The sequence below is a fragment of the Bubalus bubalis genome, chromosome 3 (assembly GCF_019923935.1).
Source record: "Bubalus bubalis isolate 160015118507 breed Murrah chromosome 3, NDDB_SH_1, whole genome shotgun sequence".
In the NCBI taxonomy this organism is placed as follows: domain Eukaryota; kingdom Metazoa; phylum Chordata; class Mammalia; order Artiodactyla; family Bovidae; genus Bubalus; species Bubalus bubalis.
Window position 1 is genome coordinate 9,181,974 of NC_059159.1, and position 18,915 is coordinate 9,200,888.

The 18,915-nt window shown below is 43.6% G+C and overlaps 1 protein-coding gene across 8 annotated transcripts in view; it reads left to right on the forward strand.

Moving 5' to 3' along the window:
- Positions 1–2,047: 2,047 nt before the first annotated feature.
- The window catches only part of TNRC6C (trinucleotide repeat containing adaptor 6C), a 76,469-nt gene continuing 59,601 nt past the window's right edge, over positions 2,048–18,915 (forward strand). For 2 of the 8 annotated variants that reach the window (XM_006064084.4, XR_006549315.2), the window contains exons 1-2: positions 2,055–3,536; positions 4,422–4,443. In XM_006064084.4, the coding sequence (XP_006064146.4) occupies positions 3,396–3,536; positions 4,422–4,443 (163 nt within the window). In that variant the 5' untranslated portion in view covers positions 2,055–3,395. Of the gene's footprint in view, positions 3,537–4,421; positions 4,444–18,915 lie in introns of all 8 variants that reach the window. The other 6 variants (XM_006064086.4, XM_025279588.3, XM_025279590.3 and 3 more) reach the window with 6 other exon arrangements.

Consider the following 18,915-nt stretch of genomic DNA (forward strand, 5'->3'; position numbering starts at 1 on the left):
TCCAGGCAAGAATAGGGGAGTGGGTAGCCTTTCTCATCTCCCGGGAATCTTCCCAACCCAGGGATCAAACCCAGGTCTCCCGAATTGCAGGTAGATTCTTTACCAGCTGAGCCACAGGGGAAGCCCCTAAACTGTACTGTTAGGGGAATAGGTGGTTCTAATTAATATAACTTTCAGAGTAATAAAATTAAGCAAAAATAATTTTTATTCCATCTTCTATAGAACCTTTTTTTAAAAGGTAGCTCTACTTGCCTACCTTATTAAATTTGATATCAGAAGATAATTGAAGGCTTTCATTGTGCTGTAGATTAAGAAAGCATGCACAAGTGGGGTAGCTGCAGGGTAAGGGAGTTAGAGAAGGCGAGGTTCGGAACAAGACCGAGACCGGCGATTTCCAGGAGCAGATCACCTTTAATGAGGCGGGAATGGGCAGCAGCCAGATTAGCGAGCTGCTGCACCAGCCCAAGAGAAGAGTAGTATATATAGGCATATATGTGGAAAGCTGCTGTCTCAGGGGGCCTGTTCTTCTCCAAGGTTGTTCAGAGTAGTTATCTCTTAAACGGCTGGGACAAGGAATCCTGGAGATCGGCCAGAGGCTGGACTGGCTGGGAGCTGGGCATAATCAACCTGAATGTCCTTTTTCTCCCCCCTTCGGGTGAGAGAGTTCTTTGTTTTGCATAGAATGGTGGGAAGGACCTGGAGGGGAGTTTTAACTCCCGGCTATTTTGAGCCATATAACTTTCCTTCAGCAGTCATGGCACTCCTAGTTTTTATTTGTTCCCCTTTTCCCTAGACGTGTGGCAACAGCGTGGTGATTCCAGCACCGGTGCATCATTCGCGGAGCTTGACTGTGCTTTGAAAGAATATTTAAACACAGATTTCTTAGTGTCTCTGCACCTTTTAACATGAAAAGATTCCTAGAAGGTATTACCTTAGATAATGAACGTTTCCCAAGCTTGAGAATTGTACTGACCTCCTTCTAAAAGTTGTTTCTCAACCTTGGCTGGACATTGGAGTCATCTGGAAGCTTTTAAATAAAACTCCTGATGTCTGAGTTCTGTTCCCTGATCTCACTGAAAACAGTTGCAGCCTTGGCATTGGAAGTTTGTGGAGGGAGGGGGGTCGTTCTGTGAAAAAAGTTGCTCCTTTTTTTTTTTTTTTTTTTTTTTTTGCTGCCCTGGGTTTTCATTAGCTCATAGGCTTAGTTGCCCCATAGCAGGTGGGATCTTACTTCCCCTTCCCCACCAGGGATCGAACCCACAGCCCTTGCCTTAAGGAGGCAGGTTCTTAACCACTGGACCACCAGGGAAGTCCGCTTCCTGGGTGGTTCTGATGAGAGGCCAAGAACCACTGTTTTAAAGGAAGACTAATCTCTTAGGTGGGCTTTCCTGGTGGCTTAAAAATGCAGGATCCAGTATTCTTGCTCAGGAAATCCTGTGGGCAGAGGAGACTGGTGGGCTGCAGTCCGTGGCATCACAAACAGTTGAACACAACTGAGCCCAACAAGGACAGTCTCTTAGGTGCCCCCCCCCAATCAAGCTGATTTAAATTATTTTCCTTATGATTATACTCAGATATATACAGACTGACGCTAGGTTGAGATCCTCTATGCGTGCAGTAGTCGTAAGCACTTTTACAAGTTAAAAACAAACTTCAAAATTAATAAATTACACAACAGTGGTGGGTGGATAACGCTGTTGTACTGAGGCTTTTGTGTGTGTTGTTCCTTCTTATTCTGTTAAGTTCTCCTTCCCACCTGTGTCAGTCCGGGCCCACTGAGGAGGCAGAGACTGCATGGCAATATCAACAGGGAATGTCTATTATAAGGATAATTAAATTGTGCATGCTAAGTCTCTTCAGTCATGTCCAACTCTTTGCAGCCCCATAGACTGTAGCCCACCAGGCTCCTCTGTCCACGGGATTCTCCAGGCAAGAATACTGGAGTGAGTTGCCATGACCTACCTCCAGGGAATCTTCCCGACCCAGGAATTGAACCCACGTCTCCTGCTGTTCCTGCATTGCAGGCAGAATCCTTACCACTGAGCCACTAGGGGAAGCCCAATTAAACTGTGGTAAGAGAGGAACTCTAGAAGACCATGCGCTAGCTAGGGCTGAGGGAAAGCCTGAGGAAGGCCCAGTTGGAGGGGGCCCTCCCCGAGGCTGGGGCTCACGCCCCTGTGCAGCCCCCTGGTGGCAGAGCGGCTCCCCGCATCGCCCAGGTCAGCCAGTGGGCAGTCGGTGGTCACAGGAAGTGCTGCTCCAGCCATGGAGAGCCGCCACCAGTAGCCCATCACACGGGCACACAGGAGTGGGGGCCCCTGGTGGCAGCCTTCCCGGTGCGAGCTGCTGCTGATGGCCGGGCATGCCGGCGCACAAAGGGGCAGGGTCAGTGCCGTGGGCACAGAGCACATGGCGTCCCCATCAGGAAGGCCACGGCCGCATCATGGGGAGAAGACCATAGAGACTGGAGTGGGAGCGTGGCAAGCAGCAGGAGGCCCGCAGGGTGTGTGCTGACAGGGTCACTGGAAGCCGACCCTGGATCACGCCAGAGCTGCAGGGTTGCTAGGAGGCTGCCCCTTCTCGCTCCGTGGCCAGAGTCCTCCCCAGGGGTCCTTGAGCCACATGCTGACCTCACAGCAGGCTAGCCCCTGGCTCCTGCAGGTTCCTCTGGGGCCCTGCACCGGGAAACTTCTGCATGGCACTCACAGGGAAGAAGGGCTTAAGGGAACACATCCATCATTGCATGGCGTGTGCTGGAGGGCGAATCTGGAGCTGACAAGCTGTGAGTTGATAACCAACAACAGCCCGCCCTGTGCCAGCCAGACACTTCTGCGACGTTAAGCTGTAGCTCATAAGCCGCCTGACTCTTCGGAAGTTGCTCGGTGCTGTGTTCAGTGTACCCTTCCAGCAGCTCCCCATGCTGTGTAGGGAGCTCTGTTTAAAAAACAATTGGTTTGTCGAACAAACAAGGTGTGCCTAAGAATCTCCTCCAAAGACTCTGACTTGGTTGTTCTAGAGTGGGACCCAGGAGTCTGCAATTTTAATCTGGAAAATGTGATGATGGTGGTCCCTGAGACAGAAATACTGGTCTGGAGCTGGACTGTAGGGACTATGTCTTTTTCTCCATCTTGTCCTCTAATGCCCGGTGCACTGCCTGCTGGAAGATTGGTAGTCAGCAGATGTGGGCCAAGTGAATGGCTGCCACCAGTGGCTGTGTGCTCTGGCACCTACAGAGAAGTGGAGCCCTGGAGGGGGCGGGGGGTGACGGGCCATGTCTAATGCCTCTCCTCAAAATATCCTTCTTTGTACCATGCGTGGAACTTTGCTTGACTTGCAACTTTTGGCAGCTAATGTTTTGTTTTGTTTTGTTTTTCATTTTGAATCATTGATTTTAAATGGACATTAGGCTAATACCACTTTTCTTTATTTTTAATAGGGAGAAAGAACAAGAAACACAAAAAGAGGAACATTTGATGGAAGAAAAGAAAAAGAAAAAGCAGGAAGAAAAGAAAAAGAAGGAAGGTGCTCAGAAAAAGGTTTGGCTAGAGTCCTACTCCATTGTTTCTGTAGCCACTCTGTGTCTCACTGTGTTATCATGGCCATTACACTACAGAGGTTCAGGTTAATACTTGTGAAATTCCGTATGCTCAATCTATGGAGAAGGAAATGCAACCCACTCCAGTATTCTTGCCTGGAGAATCCCAGGGACAGAGGAGCCTGGTGGGCTGCCGTCTATGGGGTTGCACAGAGTCAGACACGACTGACGCGACTTAGCAGCAGCAGCAGCAGCAGCACGCTCTCTCTAGAGTGCTGGTGACATAGATGAAGGGTGACAACCACAAAATGTCTTTAAAAGAAGCATTAGAGCTGTGTTTTGAAGGATTTTGACTTTACTTTTAGTCACTGGTAGTAAACTGAACTGTCCAAAACAACCATGTGCAAGGCCCATTTAACTGATTTTGTTAGAAAAGCTAGAAATAATATTTGCAGCTTTGGCAAGTGTTCTTTTACGACTTCTATAGTAAATATTACAATTTAAAGTCGTACTGTAATTCTTACCATCAGGCTTGAATTTTAGGGCATTTAATGTACAAATTACACTGTTTACTTTGTTCTTGCCTGATTAATGTATCTTATAGTTAAAACTGTTTATGTTTTAGTCTGTATTAAAATATAGAGCTTAAATGAGCTTCCAGATAGATTGTTTTGCCTTTGGGTCAATATTGGCACAAAATAGCGTGTAGACAATTATTTTTTCCTAGTAATAAATTTTTTCCTAGTAATAAATTTTAATAAAGTAATTGGGCAAAAACTTGTTTATAAAGTTTCTAATATTAAAGTCTGCTTATACACTTTCGGTGAATGTGTACATTCTACACAGTGTTCCTAAAGAGTTTTTGATTTTTTTTTTTTTTTTTCAGGCTGCTGATCAAAAAACCAAAGGTGAGTTTACTTTATTTTGGGGGGTATATTTTATGGCAATACCAAAGTTTATGATGATGACTTTTTAAAAAATTAGTGGTTAAACACAAAGAATCTAACCCTGCCTTTGAATCTGTTTTTTACAATTCACTGTGAAATTCCTCACTTATCACTGGTTTTACATCTGCATTTAGTTAGCATATGCTTAATCTAAAATGCTTAATGTTATATTAGGACACATGTGTCTTTTTCAGTTATGGCTTCCTAAGGGTATATGCCCGGTAGTGGGGTTGGATCATGTGGTAATTTTATTCCTAGTTTTTTTAAGGACTCTCCTCCATACTGTTCTCCATAGTGGCTGTATCATTTTGCATTCCCACCAACAGTGCAAGAGGATTCCCTTTTCTCCATACCTTCTCCAGCTTTTATTGTTTGTAGATTTTTTGATGCTGACCATTCTGAAAGGTGTGAGGTGATGCCTCATTGTAGTTTTGATTTGCATTTCCCTAATTATGAGATGTTGAGCATTGAAATATACACATTACCGTATGTAAAATTTGGAAATTTGCTGTTTGATACCTGGTGGTCTGTGACAACCTGGAGGGGTGGGATGGAGTGGGAGACAGGAGGGAAGTTCAAGAGGGAGGGGACATACACATGTCCCCTTAGGGTAAGTGCGTTCCCTGTGGGTGACTGTGGCTGAGTCATGTTGATACATGGCAGAAACCAATGCAATACTGTAAAGCAACTATCCTCCAATTAAAAGTAAAGAATTTTAAAAAAATATATATTACATTAGCTTTCGAAACAATGCTTTATGATTTTCCTTTTGATTTGATTTCCACCAATCAAGGATTAAACCTATAACATTGATCCAGTTTGCGTAAGAACAACCAAAGGATACTGAATTTCTTTAAAGCTTCAACTTTCTCTTTGCCAACTATTACAATAAAAAGAGATATATTCTTTCTATATTCGTCTCTCTTTGCTTATTAATGTGTGAAAGGTTTCCTTTTTATTCTCCAAGCCCAGAATTGGCATTGGTTGTCCTGACGGGTGTGAGCAGGAACGCATGTGGCTCTCACAGTACCCGGGGCGTCTCTGCCCCATGCTGGTGGGCCGGCAGAAGGGAAGCCATTCTCGGAGCCTCCTCACTTGGTGCTTGACGTGCTCGGGGACTGTCCAGTGCTGGGGAGCGAACGCAGGATTCACAGTCACCAGCTGTGTCTAATTTGGGGCAAGGCACTTCATGTCTTTAAGCCTCAGGTATCTCATACTTACCATGAGAAGGGCAAGGGGTGAGTGTTCACACCTTGCAGAGCTGTCCTGAGATCTACACGGCTAGGGCTCAGTGCCGGGCACGGAGCTTGTGCTTCCTAGAGGTTGGCTGTGGTTAATTGTAAGTTGCTGTTTCTGTTGGACCGTCACGTGTAACTGTAGGTGCAGACACGTGCTCCACTTTTGCCTGGCATTTGTAGTTTTCCACGTAGAGTTTACATCATCTCATTTGAACTTCATGATTGAACAGGGCAGGTGTTAGTTGACAATGAAGAAACCATGGCCGACAGAGGGACTTGACGTGGCTTGCTCTTGGCCGCGACTTAGCGCGAGGACAGGCCTCGAGGGAGCCTGGGTGTCTGACCCCAGCGTGGTTGCCTCGGAGCTCTCCTGGCAGAGCCATGGTAAGAGATGGATTTCATGTAAATGAACATTTAAAGACAGCATAGTTTTCAAAGAGGACGTTTTGTCTCTCACGCTGTCAGTGGTTGTGTGAATTTACAAAACACTGGTCAGAAGGGCCTAAAAGGCGTGCGGTCTGTGGTTGTTTTGAAATTATGATCTTGAAAAAGAAATAATGGTTTCTTATCATTATCATTTAAAAGTGCAAAATTATTGCTCTGAATTACCCATTTCCTTTTTTTTTTTTTAACGTTTTGAGCAGTTTTTACGCCTGGATCGAGAGCCAGCCGGCTGTTCCGCTGCCGCTGCCGCTGCCGCTGTCTTCTCTTGCGCTAGTGACAGACGGCTTACGATTGTACAGTGATCGTGAATTACATTGTCCCGCCACTGTACACAGAGTTAGTATTTTCTATTACTGTTCTGATGAGTATTTTCATTGCTGACTCCAAACCCTACTGGGTTTTTATCTTCTCCTTTTATCCTTTCTAAAATACTGCTCCTTTGGGTACAATTTGTCAGTAACTGTACTAACTATAACCAGCCTCAGAACAGAACATAATGATTATTAACATCCTTCTAAACAACAGGGGGAAAAATGCTTTCTTAAATTATAAATAACAGTGCTGCTAGGTAATTCATTAATAAATATTAGCAGCGCCAAGGTCTAAATTTTTCTCATGATCTCCATTATTACTGGTTCCACTCAAAATTAACTGCCTAAAAAAATTAATAAATAAACTGCCTGCGAGGTGGTGGTTCTGAGTTTCCAACCGGACCTGTGTGTCAGATAACACAAGCTTGGCCTGATTGAATGTTGAAATACACTATACGAATAGTACGGGTGCCCACACAGAGCACACACCTGCTTTGCTAACCGTCTGGCATTTTCCTGTCTTTCCCCTGCTCTACAGTCGGTAGCCAGAGGGGCAGACCCGCGTTTGCCTTAGGCCCTCTCACGCCCCCAGCTCCTCGGAGGCCTGAGACCAGCACCCTCACCAGAAACGGCTTTGAGACGCACCCTGTCTGTGAATTGGTTCCAGTCGTGGTCGGTGCTGTCTGCCGTGTCCACGAGTAAACCGAAGCCCTGGATGTTTGCCCAGTGTCCCCAAAACCGTATAACTGCTCAGTGGCAGGGCTGACGTGCCCAGAATCTTCCTGAACTTGCAGCATCCAGGAAGGGCACACAGCAGACATTTCACCCAGCATCGACTGTATGTCAGTACCTACCATGCTCCAGAACAGTCCTGTATCGGGAAAGGGATGCTCAGCGCTCCTGAGGAGCAGGGCGGGGTCAGTCCCGCCTCTGCTTGCAGAGGCAGGTCTCCGACCTCCTGGCCAGATGTGAGGCCCCTGCAGAGTCAGCAGGAGTCAGAGAGCGCTGCCGTCACCACACGGCAGCACCCAGGAGGGCCAGGGCCCAGTTACTGGAATGTAGGAAAGAGTTTAACAATTTGAGTGAGTCCAGGAGTTGAATACTCTTATGCGAGAGGCTACAGTTATAAATAAGGTGATATAATACAGTGAGTCAGTTAGCATGTAGAAGTTTGAGTTGATTTATTTTGATAATTAGCTCAAACGGGACCAAGTCAATTAGTAAGTGCCATGCTCTCTGACATTGCACATGGCATAAACAGCAGTGTGAGTAGAGCAGTGCCTCCGCTACTTAGCATCATGTTTGACTTAACTTTCTCAGTAACTGAAACTTAACCTCTTTTAAGTTTTGATTTATTTTAAACATTTTCAGAGAACTTTTTATATGTTATACACATACCTATATTATCAGTTCAGTTCAGTTGCTCAGTCCGACTCTTTGCAACTCCATGGACTGCAGCATGCCAGGCTTCCCTGTCCATCACCAATTCCCAAAGCTTGCTCAAACTCATATCCACTGAGTCAGTGATGCCATCCAACCATCTTATCCTCTGTCGTCCCCTTCTCCTCCTGCCTTCAATCTTTCCCAACATCAGGGTCTTTTCCAATGACTCACTCCTTCACATCAGGTAGCCAAAGTGTTGGAGTTTCAGCTTCAGCATCAGCCCTTCCAATGAATATTCAGGACTGATTTCCTTTAGGATACACTGGTTTGATCTCCTTGCGGTCCAAGGGACTCTCAAGAGTCTTCTCCAAAACCACAGTTCAAAAGCATCAATTCTTCGGTGCTCAGTTTTCTTTATAGTCCAACTCTCAAGTCCATACATGACCACTGGAAAAACCATAGCTTTTACTAGATGGACCATTGTTGGCAAAGTAATGTCTCTGCTTTTTAATATGCTGACTAGGTTAGTCATAGATTTTCTTCTAAGGAGCAAGCGTCTTTTAATTTCATGGCTGCAGTGACCATCTGCAGTGACTTTAAGATCAGATCAGATCAGTTGCTCAGTCGTGTCTGACTCTTTGCAACCCCATGAATTGCAGCAGGCCAGGCCTCCCTGTCCGTCACCAACTCCCGGAGTTCACTCAGACTCACGTCCATCGAGTCAGTGATGCCATCCAGCCATCTCATCCTCTGTCGTCCCCTTTTCCTCCTGCCCCCAATCCCTCCCAGCATCAGAGTCTTTTCCAATGAGTCAGCTCTTCGCATGAGGTGGCCAAAGTACTGGAGTTTCAGCTTTAGCATCAGTCCTTCCAAAGAACACCCAGGGCTGATCTCCTTCAGAATGGACTGGTTGGATCTCCTTGCAGTCCAAGGGACTCTCAAGAGTCTTCTCCAACACCACACTTCAAAAGCATCAATTCTTCAGCGCTCAGCCTTCTTCACAGTCCAACTCTCAGATCCATACATGACCACAGGAAAAACCATAGCCTTGACTAGACGAACCTTTGTTGGCAAAGTAATGTCTCTGCTTTTGAATATGCTATCTAGGTTGGTCATAACTTTCCTTCCAAGGAGTAAGTGTCTTTTAATTTCATGGCTGCAGTCACCATCTGCAGTGATTTTGGAGCCCCCCAAAATAAAGTCTGACACTGTTTCCACTGTTTCCCCATCTATTTCCCATGAAGTGATGGGACTGGATCCCATGATCTTCGTTTTCTGAATGTTGAGCTTTAGGCCAACTTTTTCGCTCTCCACTTTCACTTTCATCAAGAGGCTTTTGAGTTCCTCTTCACTTTCTGCCATAAGGGTGGTGTCATCTGCGTATCTGAGGTTATTGATATTTCTCCTGGCAATCTTGATTCCAGCTTGTGTTTCTTCCAGTCCAGCGTTTCTCATGATGTACTCTGCATATAAGTTATATAAGCAGGGTGACAATATACAGCCTTGACGTACTCCTTTTCCTATTTGGAACCAGTCTGTTGTTCCATGTCCAGTTCTAACTGTTGCTTCCTGACCTGCATACAGATTTCTCAAGAGGCAGATCAGGTGGTCTGGTATTCCCATCTCTTTCAGAATTTTCCAGTTTATTGTGATCCACATAGTCAAAGGCTTTGGCGTAGTCAATAAAGCAGAAATAGATGCTTTTCTGGAACTCTCTTGCTTTTTCCATGATCCAGTGGATGTTGGCAATTTGATCTCTGGTTCCTCTGCCTTTTCTAAAACCAGCTTCAATATCTGGAAGTTCACGGTTCACATATTTCTGAAGCCTGGCTTGGAGAATTTTGAGCATTACTTTACTAGCATGTGAGATGAGTGCAATTGTGCGGTAGTTTGAGCATTCTTTGGCATTGCCTTTCTTTGGGATTGGAATGAAAACTGACCTTTTCCAGTCCTGTGGCCACTGCTGAGTTTTCCAAATTTGCTGACATATTGAGTGCAGCACTTTCACAGCATCATCTTTCAGGATTTGAAATAGCTCAAGTGGAATTCCATCACCTCCACTAGCTTTGTTCGTAGTGATGCTTTCTAAGGCCCACTTGACTTCACATTCCAGGATGTCTGGCTCTAGGTCAGTGATCACACCATCGTGATTATCTGGGCCATGAAGATCTTTTTTGTATAGTTCTTCTGTGTGTTCTTGCCACCCCTTCTTCATATCTTGTGCTTCTGTTAGATCCATACCGTTTCTGTCCTTTATTGTGCCCATCTTTGCATGAAATGTTCCCTTGGTATCTCTAATTTTCTCAAGATTTCTAGTCTTTCCCATTCTATTGTTTTCCTCTATTTCTTTGCATTGATCGCTGGGGAAGGCTTTCTTATACCTCTCCTTGCTATTCTTTGGAACTCTGCATTCAAATGGGTGTAATCTTTCCTTTTTTCCCTTGCCTTTAGCTCCTCTTCTTTTCTCAGCGATTTGTAAGGCCTCCTCAGACAACCATTTTCCTTTTATGCATTTCTTTTTATTGGGGATGGTCTTGATACCTGCCTTCTGTACAATGTCACAAACCTCCGTCCATAGTTATTCAGGCACTCTGTCAGATCTAATCCCTTGAATCTATTTGTCACTTGCACTGTATAATCGTGAGGGATTTGATTTGGGTCATACCTGAATGGTCTAGTGGTTTTCCCTACTTTCTTCAATTTAAGTCTGAATTTGGCATTATACCTTTCTGCTTTCTCCTAGAGAGTAGCCTAATCCATTCTTGATAGATCAGTCTTCATTATAGCTTTAATTATGCTTTAAAAGTTTTTTTATATCAGGCTATAGCCATTGGACTTGAACTATGAATCTTCATTTAAAAGACAGATGGAGAAGGGAACCTCACTGGAGTCTCTCATTTGCTAATACATAGTGTGCTGCTTCTCCTCCCCACTCCTGTCTGGAAACTTGGTGTCTAGAAATTCTGCTCTACAAAATTATAAATAAAATGTTGTCTCTGTTTTTCCAAATCCTGATTAGCAGTGTCTTCGTTAAGGTCATTTTGTTTTTACAATTCAGGCAAGCGAGTGGGTTCAGAGGAAAATGTGCCGCGAGCGCTGGCGCCTCATCCGCCAGTGCCTCTGCCTGGTCCAGCTCTGGAGCTCTTTACGCAGGCAGAGCGTTCACCCGCACCTTTCCCGGTTCCTCCCCCTCTGCCCCCTGAGTGCCCTGTAGGAATCCGAGCCTGTTTCTGTGACTGGGATTCTCCTCCTCCAGTGCTTTCTAGTCTTTGGTGGTGGTAGTTTTAACCATCCTTTCCTTACGTTTCTTCTTGTGATGAAAAATGTAAGTAATATTAGTATATTCTCAGTGTTTCTAAAAAGAAGTTAAAGTTCGCGTGAAGTCCCTCCGTGTTGAGAGATCTAGCTGTTAACATTTTGTTGACCATCCTTGAAAGCATCTCTCTCTATATACATAAATTGCACTGCATTTTATATGGACTCTCTGCTGCCTCCCCTGATTAAACCCTTCCCTGTCCCCTGCCCCTCAGGGAGCTGCACTAAACAACTTGAAAACCTCTGTATAAGTCTGTTCAGAAACAGAGCAGTCCTTTGTAAATTCTGCTAAACATTGCCTTTGCGTTGGTGACCAGTGAAAGAGCCAGCTGAACACCATGCCTCAGTGAGACCCTGGATGTTCTCATTGTTGGGGAAAGGGAATCAGATACATTTCTGTTTTGTTTGTTTGTTTGTTTATCATCCTGTTTTGAAACACCATTAACTTGTGTCTTATATACTTGCTGTAGAGTAGCTAATGTCTAAGTTTTGGACAGTTTATAATGGGTTTTGCTTCAGTAATCATTAATCTCTTCTTTATCTGAGGTACTGCCCTTAATTTGGGCTGAGAAAATAATAGCTTTATGATGTGATGACCTTATGAGTCTAAATTTTCTTATGTCTTCTGGGTTTTTTCATGGATTGAAAGGGTTTTTTTTTTTTTAAGGATTAACTATAATTATACTCATAAATGCGAAGTGAATTTAATTTAGTGGTTTTAGCCAGATTTTCTCAAGTTCATAAAATAGAAAGATAAGGTTTCATACAAAAAGTTCAGAGTTAATTATATCATGTATAAAAGTGAATATCTTGATGACCCAACATGGCTCAAACTCCTCATGTTTAATGATTCATGGTTTTGAGTCATATACTTTTAAAAATTCATACATTTTAATTAGTTTCCTAATCTTGCTCAGAAGGACTATACGTTTTGCAATCAGGTATTTGGCTTCACTGTGCATTCAGTTTCTAATTGTTAATTTTAAGCAAACTTTTATATGCTTTTGTTAATGTAAATCAATTGAAAGCATATTCTTTCAGTGCCTTATGTTGATTTTTGTTTTTCTGTTGTTGTTGTTGCCCACGAGGCTAGTGGGATCTTGGTTCCCGGACCAGGGACTGAACCTGCACTCTCAGCAGTTAAAGCACAGAGGCCTAAGCACTGGACTGCCGGGGAATTCCCTAAACATATATTTATAAATCCCTTTCATTCAACATGAATGCAAAGTGGTGAGAATTGAGGTTTAAAGTGTGCCTTCTGATTTCATAGTCAGATATGGATAAAAATAAACAGAAAAGAACCCACATTTCTGCACCTCGCCAATTAGGTGGCACTTTTTTTTAGCTGAAGCAGTTTATTACCATTTGCTCAGTCTTTCAGGGGTCTTAACACAATTATCAGCAGTTAGTATTTATAAAGCAGCAGATCTGTGTTTTCCTGAGTTAATAAAATTGGCCAAATTCCTTGAATTTACATGTATTCACGTTCACATCCACATAACCAAAGCAGATACCATTTTGAGTATATGAATTACTCTTAAAAGCAGCATCTGAAAGTCTAGTCAGCATGATATTTTCTGTAAAATATGGCATTTTACTTGCCTATCTACAAAATTAATAAAATCTTAGAGCTTGAAGGATCCTTAGAGATTATCCAACTCCTATGTTAGATGGGAAATGAGATTCAAAGAGGTGAAATGATTTGTACAAGTTTTGACAGCTAGTTAGTAACAAAACTGGAACTAGAATCTTCACCTTCTGGTTGTCAATTATATAGTTTTCCCCGTATGAAGGTCCTGGAGATGTAGATACTGTGTATCTATCATCAGTACTATATCAGTTAAAAAAATAACTTAGGACATTTTCAAATAAGGCTGGAAAAATTCCTAAGAGATTTGTTATGTGAGGGATCTTTATAGGATGTTATCTTACAGGATTTTTAACATTAGCTATGGCGTGCTGCGATTCATGGGGTCACAAAGAGTGGGACACGACTGAGCGACTGATCTGATCTGATCTGATGTCATTCTTCAGCTGTGTTGTTCTATGTTTAAAGGAATTATTTAATTTTACTATTAAATCCCTAGGGAAAGGAAGATATAATAAATGCACGAACATTTTTTTCCGTGGGAACAAAAGAAAGTGTATTAAGCTGTGGTATCTTTCCCCTAAATATGTAGGCAATTTAAACAGATAAAAATTATTAGGAAAAAAAAAACTAAGAGATTTTATACACACACACACACACACACACACACACACACACACATATACATACATGCACACACACATATACTTTCTTGATCAAATTTTAGAGGAAAGGAAGTAAACCCGGTGATAATTTATGTTTTCTTTTACAAGTCCCTTTAACTGCATCTTCTGCATAGGCCACAGGTGACCTGAAAGTCCACATCTCTGTTCAGCATAGTTTCCCTGACACATTAAACATAAAAGACAGTCTCCAGGCATAAAGTTATAATTTATAGCTCTAAGGGAAGCTTGCAGTCTGCTTTCTGAGAAGTAATTTGTTTACCCAGATTGCTTCTTTTTTTTTTTTTGCAAGAGTTTTATTGGGTTATAGTTGACACACAGTAAACTGCGTGTATTTAAAGAGAACAGTTTAATAAACATTGGCTTATGCACACCTGTGAAACCGTTCCCGAAATCAAGATAGCACCCATCGTCCCTGAAAGCACCCCTGTGCCCTCTCCCAGCCCACCTCTCCTTCCTCTCTCCTCCCTCTCTCCTCAGTCTCTGGACAGACACTGGTCTGCTTTCTGTCACCACAGGAGGTTTCCTAGACTGCTACATGAACAGAGTCATGCCACGTGCCCCTTGGCTGCTCTCACTCAGCCTGATCTCATGACTGCCATCCCCGTTACTGCATCAGGAGGTCATTCCCTTTTATTGCTGAGTAGTATTCCAGTGTTTGAATTTTTCACAGTTTCTTTATCCATTCCTCTGTTCATGGACATTTGAGTTGTTTTCAGTTTTTAGCCATGATAAAATAAAGTGCCTGTGCACATTCATATGCCAGTCTCTATATGAATGAATGTCCTTTCGTTTTCCTTTGGTAAATGCCTGGGAGTAGAATGGCTGGATCTTCTGGTAGATGGGTGTTTGACTTTTCAAGAAACTGCAGAACTTTTCCACAGTGATTGTCTCATATCACAGTTCTTTGAATCCTCATCAACACTTGGAAAGTCAGTCTTCACAATTTTAGCCTTTCTAATAAATGTGGTATTTCTTTGTGGGTTTGATTTGCATTTCCCTAATGGCTAATGATGTTGGACATTACCTTTATGTGCTTTTTTGCCATTTGTGTATCTTCTTTGGTGAATGTATATTCTAATATTTTGCCGCTACTTTCTTGCTCTTTGGCTCTAGATTGGTTTATAATATTAAACTGGCCTCTAGAGTTGGGCAGAAAGTCCCATCAGTGCAGCTTAGTTTTTTGCATACCTCAGTCATTTCCCCTTTTTTTCTGTGTGTGCAGTTATTTCTATGATAGTTATATCAATAAATATGCACTTCCAGTGTGATCACATTTTACTCAGCTTTTGACATACCTACTAAAGATTGCATTAATAAATGAGCTAAATATTAGTCACATTATATTACCTAGAGTTGTCAAGTTAGTTCACTAATTAACTTGATAGTTTATAAATACCTAGCAGACAGCAGAGATAAGGTCTCTGTTCTCAAATAAAGATACTAATAGTAGGCGTTAACTACGTAAGCAATGGATTTATAAGCAAGTGAATGCAATTAAGTGTTCTGGGTGTTGTGTTTTATCTCCCATCTTCTACCTGAAAAGATGTTAAGTTACATTCATTTGATCATCTTTTCATCCAGTGTTTATATTTCTATAAGAAAAGATAATCTTTAAGGTTATCTTACTAAAAACAAATGAGAAAACTAGGGGAAAGGGCAATACTGATTGAGAGTGAGATAAATACCTGCTGGAGCTGGACCGCCCCCTGCCTGGCGCCTGGCGCCTGGCTTAGCTGTGGACACCAGTATGAGCTGAGATGCTTGTCTCGGTCACCTTAAACCCATCTATCAGGCTTGAGCCTGTCTGACCGAAAAAGAGAGCCACTGGAGAGTTTTAAGTGGGGGCGTGACAGCACGCGCTTATATTTTAGAAAGATCACTGAAAGTGCCAGATTGAAGATGGATTAAACAGTTGGAGAGAGGGCTAGAGGCAGTGGGTACAGCTAGACCACTGCCTAGTCCAGCCTCCAGATGCTAAGTGGCGAGAGTAGGGAGGAAGGAAGGGTTCATGTTGATAGAATGGGCAGAAGTCAGAGACCAACTGGGCTAGTAACCATTTGATCCAGCAGGTATCTGTTGAACACCTTGTATTTGCCTGGCACCATGCTGTTTACTGTGGGGAGAAAAAGATTTAAAAAATAGCTATTTTTCACACTCTCCTGGGACTTAGAGTCTTGTAGGGAGTGGATGTAAGCGCCAGTCACGATGCTACAGGTGTCGTGACTGACCTCCCCGAAGGAGAGGAACGTTGATCATGAGAGCATAGAACTCAGAAACCTGGATGAGGCTGGGATTAGGAGGGGCGTCTTGAGTGCTGCTTCAGTGAGATCCGAAGGATGACTGGGAACCTAGGCCCGAGAGAGGAAAGAGAGGGCAGAGGGCTCCCCCATACAGAGGGATCAGCGTTCTCACAGAGGCTGGCTGGACCCCAAACAGACTGAAGGCCGCAGAGCCTAGGAGCCATCAGCAAGGAGAGGAGAGGTGGTGGATGGGGACCAAAGTGGTCGGTGAGGACCAGGACGTGAGAGCAGTCTGGAGGCTTCTCAAAATGAGTAGTCAGTGTGGTCGGGTTTTCCTTCCGCCCCCCTGCCTTCTCTGACTACGTGTTGGAGTTGTTAACTGGGGCTCCCTCTTCTGGCAGGTTGTAGGATTCTGCACTTGGAGGGAGAAAAGCAACTCAAGATTAGTGCTATTCCACGATTTATTTATCTTATTGAAGAAGAGTTGATCTAGTGTTTCAAGTGTACAGCAAAGTGGTTGAGTTATACATGTTTTTTTTTTTCTTTTTCAGATGATTGTCCTTTATAGGTTATTACAAGATACTGAATATAGTTCCCTGTGCTATCCAGCAGGGCCCTGTTATTTATCTGTTTTATGCGTAGTAGTTTGCATCTGCTAATCCCAAACTGCTAATTTTTCTCCCCCTCTGCCCCTTTCCTCTTTGGTAGCCATAAGTTTGTTTGCTATGTCTGTGAGTCTGTTTCTGTTGTGTGAATAAATTCATTCCCACAATTTACTAATTTATTAACACACATGCACGCAACCCTCTTGCACAAGGCAATATGCACATCCTGGGAGAACACAGGTGAGACATAATCCCATGGAAGCCTCTGTTTTATGCGATCTCAGATTCACTGTTTGCTCCTAGAGCTTGTTCTGCTTGGGATGATTCCACACGGAGAGAGAGGAGGTCAGACTTAGACTTGCACACTCCCCAGACTTCTTTACCCTTCGTGTCTGTCCTGTGTGTCGCCTCTTTGAGAAGTGTTTCAAGCGATGGTCCGTATTGAAGTTATAGAAAAGCCAGGGCTTCCCTGGTAGTCCAGTGGTTGAGAATCTGCCTGCCAGTGCAGGGGAAACAGGTTCCACCCCTGATCTGAGAAGAGTCCACATGTCTCGGGGCAGCTCACCCTGTGCAGCTGTGCAACTCACCCTGCGCACCGCAGCTGCTGAGCCTGTGCCCTCCAGCCTGAGTGCCTAGAGCCTGTGCTCCGCAACAAGAGAAGCCACGGTAATGAGAAGCCCGCACACCGCACCTAGTGTGTACCCCACTGCTCGCCACAAAGAGAGACCCTGCACAGCAACGAAGACCCAGCACAGCCAAAATTAATTAATTAAAAGCCAGTACGTGGTAATTGCTGTATTGGCTGCTTGGCTTTAACAGGCTATTATCAAAGTTTTCTATTTTGATTTTCTGAATCAGCTGGCCAGTGTTTAAAAGAACCTAGAAATGTTTGCCTGTATGACTGATATTACATTTTCTCAGAGTGGAAGAATCCAAGGACCAAAACATGGTGACCTTTTAATGAAATGATTCTTATTGTTAATAGTCATTATTAAAGTAATTCTGCTGTAACATTTGTATTATCCAGTGTGATATATTATGAATAGCATTTAATTCAATTTAATACCTTTTAGAGAGGTAACTGTAATACATTAGAATAGAAAATATCTCTGAACAGCATTTCTCATTAGCAGCAGACACTAAGTTAATGTAGTTAGTAGCTAATGAGTTTGTGCTCATTTTGAGTTGGGCTCTAAAAGTTGCCATGGTGACAGATCAGCCAGAAGCCATCAACAGAACAAACAGAAGGCCACTGTTCTGTATCCCACCGGGACTGCGACAAACACAGCAGATGGACCCTCGTTGCTCTCGCTGTCTTCAGCTCGCGTCTCATTGTTCTCAGGGAACTTCTCCTTGCAATGTTTGTTGCTGTGTTGATTGCAGAAGTGATTGTAATAATGAAAATATTCCCTGGAATCTCTGATTGTTTCAGCACGGGAGAATAGTTCTCTTTCATAGTTCCGTTTGCAAATAGTTAACATACGTATTTCACTAAACTTAAAGCTCTGAATGTTAGAGTATATATTCCAAAATGGCTGAAATTAATGCAAGGTTTTAAAATATTTTTCCGTTTCTTGTCATTTTGTGGTGTCTGTGCATAAGAGAAATTCTTTGCTTTATCGTACAAAAACTTACTGTCTTAAGTACTAAGACACCATCAATTATAGGTAGAACATAATGGAAATTCCCTGGCAGTCCAGTGACTAGGGCTCCAAGCCTTCACTACCTAGGGTGCCGGTTCATCCCTCACTAGAGAGCTAAGATCCCGTCAGTCGAGCAGCGTGCCGGCGGGGGGGGGGGGGGGGGGGGGGAGGATATATATATATGGCATACCATGGATTTAATACTGTCTTATTGATGGAGTTGGCAGGTGAATGAGCAAACTATATTAAGTTTATGCACCAGTTGTAAGATGCATCCAGATTTCAGAAGCAAGACGTGTTGAAATGTGTAGGTTAAAAGGTCCCTCTAGTTAACATTTACCTATAAAAGCTTACTTTTAAAATATACCTCTCTAATCCATTGCATGACTGCTTGTCAGTGTACCTTAGACTAATGGAGGTAGCCTGTGAGACTTTAATCCAGGTGTATGTAGGTAAGTCCCATTATAGGAAATGCTGTTAGAAGGGAACAGTTGTTGAATATCTAGCTCATAGCATATACTGTGATGCTGTCTAGGTGAGTGAAAGATTGAAATGTACTGCTTGCTGGGGGCGGGGGAGTGGATTGTGCTCTTCACCAAAGCTGCACTGAAGGATATAGAAACCACTCTAGCTATATTAAGGAGAAATGAGTTTAGGTGCAGAGAATTGGGTGCTTATACAGTCATTGGAGGGAGAGCGTGCCCTAGGCTGGGAGGCAGGTATGACTCCCCAGAGGGCCCTCCAGAAGAGCTGCTCCCAGGGGAAAAGGCAGGAGGCCCGCAGGCCTCGCTGACGTCAAGAGCACTGTGTCACTGCCGCAGCCCAGCCTTCAGGAAGCTGCCGCTGAGACAGTGAATTGGAACCGGGACCCCGTGCAAAAGCCTCCACCATCTCCAGGGCGGTGCTCACACTCGGAGCTGGGACAGTGGACAGAGGGCACTCAGGTCACTGCTGGATCCTTGCAGCTGTGGCCTGGCCCC